This window comes from Phodopus roborovskii, unplaced genomic scaffold (genome assembly GCF_943737965.1).
Source record: "Phodopus roborovskii unplaced genomic scaffold, PHOROB, whole genome shotgun sequence".
Taxonomy (NCBI): domain Eukaryota; kingdom Metazoa; phylum Chordata; class Mammalia; order Rodentia; family Cricetidae; genus Phodopus; species Phodopus roborovskii.
In genome coordinates this window covers 48,320,447-48,326,689 of record NW_026126480.1, presented here as the reverse complement: position 1 = coordinate 48,326,689, position 6,243 = coordinate 48,320,447, and the positions used below count along the sequence as shown (strand labels likewise).

The 6,243-nt window shown below is 52.1% G+C and overlaps 1 protein-coding gene across 1 annotated transcript; it reads right to left on the bottom strand.

Annotated features, from left to right (window-relative positions):
• Window positions 1-13: 13 nt before the first annotated feature.
• On the bottom strand, window positions 14-5,863 carry Ric8a (RIC8 guanine nucleotide exchange factor A). Its single transcript, XM_051193309.1, has 10 exons — window positions 5,641-5,863; window positions 5,303-5,350; window positions 4,624-5,214; window positions 4,193-4,284; window positions 3,647-3,797; window positions 2,178-2,273; window positions 1,930-2,074; window positions 1,707-1,851; window positions 1,183-1,302; window positions 14-828 (listed from the first exon to the last, which is right to left on the bottom strand). Exons 1-10 carry the CDS (start codon window positions 5,722-5,724, stop codon window positions 708-710), a joined length of 1,593 nt encoding a protein of 530 aa, XP_051049266.1. The 5' UTR covers window positions 5,725-5,863; the 3' UTR covers window positions 14-707.
• Window positions 5,864-6,243: the final 380 nt, after the last annotated feature.

Sequence of the window (6,243 nt, the reverse complement as noted above, 5' to 3'; positions counted from 1 at the left end):
TACTTTACAGATATAGTCTTGTCCCAAACTCTTTATTCTGTGCCTCAGAAATCTCAGATTGTACCTTGTCTTACACTTTTGCCTTCATACAATTACTAAACCAGGGGTTGTTCTGATTGAGCTCTCACAGCCAGTGAGGCACAGCCAGTGAGGCTTGGGTATGTAGATAATGCAGTGGCAGTTGAGCCAGGACCAAGAAGAGTTCAGAAAAGGCCACTGGCCTTGTGCTCAGTGGGGCCACAAATAGGAATTATGATGCTCTGTGCGTTTTTGACATACTTAAACAGTACCAATAGATTCTTCCATGTGTGAAACACAGCATATGACCCACATACAGGCTCTGAGCTGTCATGCCAGCCCAGACATGCTTACACAAGGACGCCTACTCAGACACCACCTTCATACATGCATGTTCACTTATGTGCCAAGGCAACTCTGCCCACGTCTGCAGCCATGGCATATGCTTGGCAAACATCAAAGAAACAATTTCACTTGTGGAAATTAAGGATGGTTTCCCAGTCTTCACAGAGAGTAAGACTATACCACAGTCCTAAACACAAGAAACTGGACCAAAGGCAAATCATGGATAGTGTGGGGAGAAAGACTCCCCTGCTGGAGAGGAGTGTGGCTTCTCTAGGCAGGCAGCACCCCAAGGACACGTCTGGAAGCAGCACCGGTTCTGAAGGGGAGCAAAACCGCTGCCATCTTCAGTCAGGGTCGGAGTCAGGGTCTGAGGAGAGCTGCCCCTCCATAGTCTCACACATGGCATCTTGCAGAGAAGTGAGGTGACCCCGGGGACTCATCCCCATGGGTTGGATGACTCTGTGTCTGCAGGGAAAGCAGTGTGGTTGGAGAAGAAACTGTGCAGGGCAGGGCGTCTTGTTCATTCTTGGCTGCTACTTGGAGTAGGTTAACTTAATCAGGCCCAGATCCTAACTGCTACCTAGTTAGCTTTGAGATGTTAAGCAGTCCTTTACATTCTTGTCCTCATTTACATTACCTATAAACAGGATGCAATGCTAACTGTAGCTTCTTTTCTGGAGGGTTACCTCTAGGGCAAGTCATCTCAAATGTCTAATACAGCCACACTAGGATCCTGATTTTGCTAAGCCAGTCTCCCTGGGTTCACAAAGCAGAATCATTCTCATGTCTCCAACTGCAAACCTTCTTCACAACACATACCTGGACAGCTTGTCAAACATGTTCACTAGCTTCATGGCCTCATGTTCCTTCTGCTCCTCTGTCATGCCTTCCATAGGATTAGGTGGCTTCTCCTCCACCCTTCCAGTCACAGGGTTGATGCTGCTTCCCAGGAACCAGTGTATGGAAAATGGATTAGTGATGCTATAGGAAAAGTGGGACTATGTGGGGCAGGTAGTCTCCATCTTCATGCTTAGGGCTGGGTTAGCAAGAACCCACCTTCTAGGCTTCGGTTTTGGTGGTGGTGGGACTAAAGAAGGGAGATTCCCCCGCCATTGTCCCCAAACACCAACCAGACAACTCTTGCCCAGGACCTCCTGGTTCCCAGAGAGCCCACCTGCTGGGCCTCAGTTCACTCAGGACACAACTTGTCATCAGAACACAAGTGCCTGATTTTAGGTCTTACCCATTCCTCATCCTGTCCTATGCACTACTGGTTCTGATTGGAGGTAAGGATAGGGGAATGGGGACTATGGGGGACCCAAGTGTACATTAGGGGCATGTACCTGGCCTTAGCTTCCCTGTACTCCTCTGTGTCGGTGTCCTCATCCTCGGAGTACTGGCCCTCGGGCCGGCCCCCAGCCATAAGGCCCCTGGCAGCCAGGAGGCCGGCAGCATTTCCGTAGCCTGTGTACTTGATGAATCGGGGCACTGAAGACCAGGGCAGAGGTCAATGTGTGAATATGGCTGAGGCAGGGAAGGCCTGGGGCTTGGGCTCCCCCAACTCACCACTCTCAGAGCATAAGACAAAGAGGAACTCAGCAGCTACCCTCTTCACATCTGTATCCAGGTGTGTCATGAGGCGGACAAGCTTGTTTCGAAGCAGGTCCCCCACCTCAGGCCGAGTCCTCACATCCCTCAGAGGGGGCAGAACCTGGGGAAGCAGCAGTCTCTAAGTGTTCACTTGGAACAGCTAGTGGGGATCTATAAAGAGGGTCAAACTCATGTTCCCCAGCTCTGTGTCCTTTTCCAAGTACCTGGGCCTTGAGGAACTTCCTGGCAGGACGGTGCATGCGGGCACATTCTGTTAACACGCTCAGCACAGGTGCTACACACTCCTTCAGCCTGTGGGTCTGAAGAAGGACATCTGTTACTGTGATATGCTCCCCATGGAAGATGGGGGCATACTGCACACTTTACCAAGTGGCTCTGGCAACAGACTCTTGTAAAGAGGCCATGCTACAGTAAGGGCCAAAGGTAGTGGTGGGTATTTATTAGCTTAAGAAAGTATGGAAACACTAAACTAGTCATGGTGACACAGCCTGCAATCCCAGCACTTGGGAGGCAGGAAGATGAGACATTCAAGGTCATCCTTGGCTACATATGGTATATGAAAGCCTTAAAAAGAAAAAATTAATGGAGACAGGACATACCATTGGAGAAAAAAGTAATGGAGACAGGACATACCATTGGAAATGACTGGAAAGCTTTGTGACTTGGTCAGACAACTCACTTCTTTAAGACTAACAGATGCAACAATAAGCCAGGGCCACAAACAAAATAAAAGCATCTGAAGCTGGCTGCCCACCTCAGATACATACTACTCTCAAGAAACAGCAAAAGCAAACACTAGCTTCCCTATCCAAACTGCCTCAGTATTCCTTTCCCTTCCCTGCCTTTCCATTACCTCCCTGGAGCCCAAAACCAGCAATTATAGCAATAGGGGCACACAGTCACAGCTAGTATATTCAACACTAGCTCCTTTGTCCTCACACAGCTCATAGGCACTGAGCATCCTATGGCTCCTCAGAGATCTAATGAACCTCTATCTATGGCTTTCATCTGTGTGAGTTGTGCAAGGATAGGCTAGATCACCAGCTCTCTGGATGTCCCATGTGATAGCTGTAGGAGTCAGGTAACCCTTGGTTATGTCTCCCTAAGATACAGAAGGACAGTGGGGGGCAGGTGGTGGTGTCATTTCTTTAATCCCAGTACTTGGGAGGCAGAGGCAGGCTGATCTCTTGAGTTTGAGGTCAGCCTGATCTGTAGAGTGAATTCCAGGACAGTCAGGGCAACACAGAGAAAACTTGTCTTGAAAACCCTAAACAACAACAAAAAAAAAAAAAAAAAAAAAAAAAAAATGCAGGACAACTGATGCTGTCATCTATGGCTGTCAATGTATGCCAACATTCAGAGCCTGAGGGTCCCAAGCAGGAACCAAAGGCTTCTGAGAACTGCTTAACAGAAATGCAGAGACCTAAAAAACAACATTCACCTCGGCAGACCCTGATAAGCCCCCATTTCTTTGGTAATCAGCAGCAGTGAGGTTCACACACATGCTGTATCCACAGCTTTGGAGAGGGTCTAACTGAGTAGCTACCATCCGGTGAGGCCACAGAGCAATCAGAGAAATCGTCCCAGTTATACATACCATCAAGCTGACCTCTCCCTGCTAGTACCAACAGTGCAGAAACAGAAGTCACAACATAGCAGGACCTCCACCTACCTGGTGCAGACGCTTCTCTAGGAAGGCAAGAAGGGCACTGATCACTTCCATATTGACGCCCATAAACTCTAAGGATCCTTCATGTAGCTCCAGGGTGAGAAGGACATCCAGACATTTGAGGGGCAAGTTCCCCAGGAGATTCACCGTGTGGCTGGGGACAGACAAAGGCACTGAGGGCTAGTGGCAAGGGCAGGTGGTACTCCCACTCAAGTTTGGTAAGACAGTAGACACTCTGTCCCATTCTGTCTGAACTGAGATACCAAGCAATCTCTGGAAACCAGGTCAGGTGAGGTACTTATTGGTGACCACCAGCAGTAACAGGAAACCACATTGCCTTACAATGCCCTGTGGTTTCCACCTTGGCTCTTCCCCTAGTCATATCCCGAGTTCCTGGGGCTTTCAGGAAACATGCTGGTGTCCCATTCCCCTGACAGCCATATTCTATGGTGGGACCTGGTGCTTCTGACTCACAGCTAGGGCTGAGGACTAGGGTAACCATGCCTAAGCATTCTCCCCACCACCAACACGATAAGCCCTACCCCTCACCCATGGAACTCCTCTGTTCGGTCTCCAGCAGCAGCAACCATCACACAGTGCCGCAGAAGGGTCCCCAGGTACCGGTAAAGGGCAGCATCTTCCTAACCAAAGACAGAAAGGGGCTCCTGAAAGGAGTCCTGTTACAGGATTTCCCGCCCAGGTCTGCAGCCGCCACAGTTCTGTACTCCAGGCCCACATGGAGCTCACCAGTTGGCCTTGTCCACAGCACACTTGGTGACCTTTGGCCACCTAATGCCTTGGGGCACACACGCCCCCACCCCACGCACAACACAGCTCAGAAACCTTCCTTGGATTCCCTGCCTTGACTGTCCCATTATCCTTGCCATGTCTGACACCCTGGAAGTAGAGGCAGGAAGGAAGCAAAACCACAAAAAGTCCCAGCTGAGCTGAGTCCCACCCATGACCAGGCTACAGCTTACCTCATCCACCTCCCTCTTGACAGAGTCAAAGGTAATGTTAAAGAGCACTTTGAGGATCTCCATGGCCCGCTCTGTCTCTTGGGCTGGAAGTGCCACCGGGGGTTTTTCTTTGGGACCCACCCCCAGGGTCAGTTCTAATGCATCAGTCAGCAGGCGCACACCATGCAGCTCCTGAAACAGTTGCTGGCGCACATCAGTGCGAAGGGCTGTTAGCAGGAAAAGGAGCCTCAAGTCAAAGAACTGGACTTCGTGGGGATAGCTCCTTTTGCGGTACAGTCCCACACGCTCTGCTAGCCTCACCACCAGGCGAGCCTCTGCTGCCAGCATTTGTGCTGAAGGACTGCTGAGCACGAGATTGCATAGGCATTTGAGAGACTCGAGTAAGACATCCATGTCTGGGGGCTGTGGGATGGGTTCCTCTGAGATGGTGATGTCAGCATAGCAGGCTAGTGCGTGTAAGCTCTGGCAGCTCGCAAATGAATCCAGGCAGCTGCGGTCTCGGGTTAGGATTCGGATAGTCTGCAGCCAGGTGACACGGTGTGATGGTGACAAGCCCTGCACCAGTAAGGAGACCAGCAGCTTTGCGAGTCTCTATGGGGAGGAACAAAAGTGGTTCCACCAGGCCATCTTCTTGGGGCTGCCCATGCCTGCCCTAGGAGCCTCTTGGGCCAGCACCTACCTTCCTGTCCTCCTGTTGGGCATCATCGAAGGTGAAGCTCTGCGAGTGCTGCAGGGAGACCCAGTAGGCTCAGGACCACACGCAGGTAGGACCTGTGCTCCTCGAGTCAGAGCAGTAGTCTGCTTTTTACCTCTGAGGCAGCAGCCATCGTTCTGAACACAAGGCAAGGTCCACCACCATCGCCCCCCCATCCACCTGCCCCACCACTGAAACACCCGAGGCCCAGCCCGCCACCCAAGGCCGTGCTCCCTGCCACACTTGCACGCACACCCCAGCCGCGATGCACGCACACCATTGCTTCCTCCATGAAATTTATTAGGCAGCCGGGTGCCTCTCACCTCCCGGTTGAACGACTGCAGAGCTGCTGTCACTGTGTCTTCCTCTCCTGTCTCCAAAGCATCCGCAACTGCCCGGGGCTCCATGGCCCCTGGCACCGGGCGCTGGAAGGCTTGGGCAGGGAAGACGCAATCAGCCAAACCCTCGGGCTCCGCCCAGGTCCGGAAGCCCAGCGTCCACGCGTGAGGGATGCCGGGAGAGCAGCCGAACCGAAAGGCGTGGGGCGGGCCTCTGGTTTAAGGAGGAGCCCACCTGGCTGCGACCAACGAGAGGCTTGTCTTGGAGCCCCGATGCTAGCTACCCAAATAGCATCCCGCTTTTGTTTCCTCCTCTTTAGCTGGAGTTTCTAGCAGGCGTGGGGTGTGGAGGTGGAGTTTCAGCCCCTGCATGGACCGCCCTCCTTACGCACTTGTCGGTTAACAGGGAGAGAGATGAAGGGAGCGCTTAGTCAACTGGGGCCACACGGCGATTCTTACGGTCCAGACCCTGAAGCTCATGCTCCATGGGCAAGAGGGAAAGACAAGCACAACGACTCGGGTGGTCAAAAGAAAGTGGATAGCTCGGCGAGGTGGCGCACGCCTTTATCCCAACACTGGAGAAGCAGA

Excerpts from the sequence above, each read along its gene's own strand:
- Ric8a (XM_051193309.1), bottom strand. The coding sequence starts at position 5,724 with ATGGAGCCCCGGGCAGTTGCGGATGCTTTGGAGACAGGAGAGGAAGAC. Across the intron at positions 3,798-4,192 it reads CGAACAGAGGAGTTCCATGG|CCACACGGTGAATCTCCTGG; the intron begins GTGAGGGGTAGG and ends GTCTGTCCCCAG. Across the intron at positions 829-1,182 it reads ATGTTTGACAAGCTGTCCAG|ACACAGAGTCATCCAACCCA; the intron begins GTATGTGTTGTG and ends CTTTCCCTGCAG.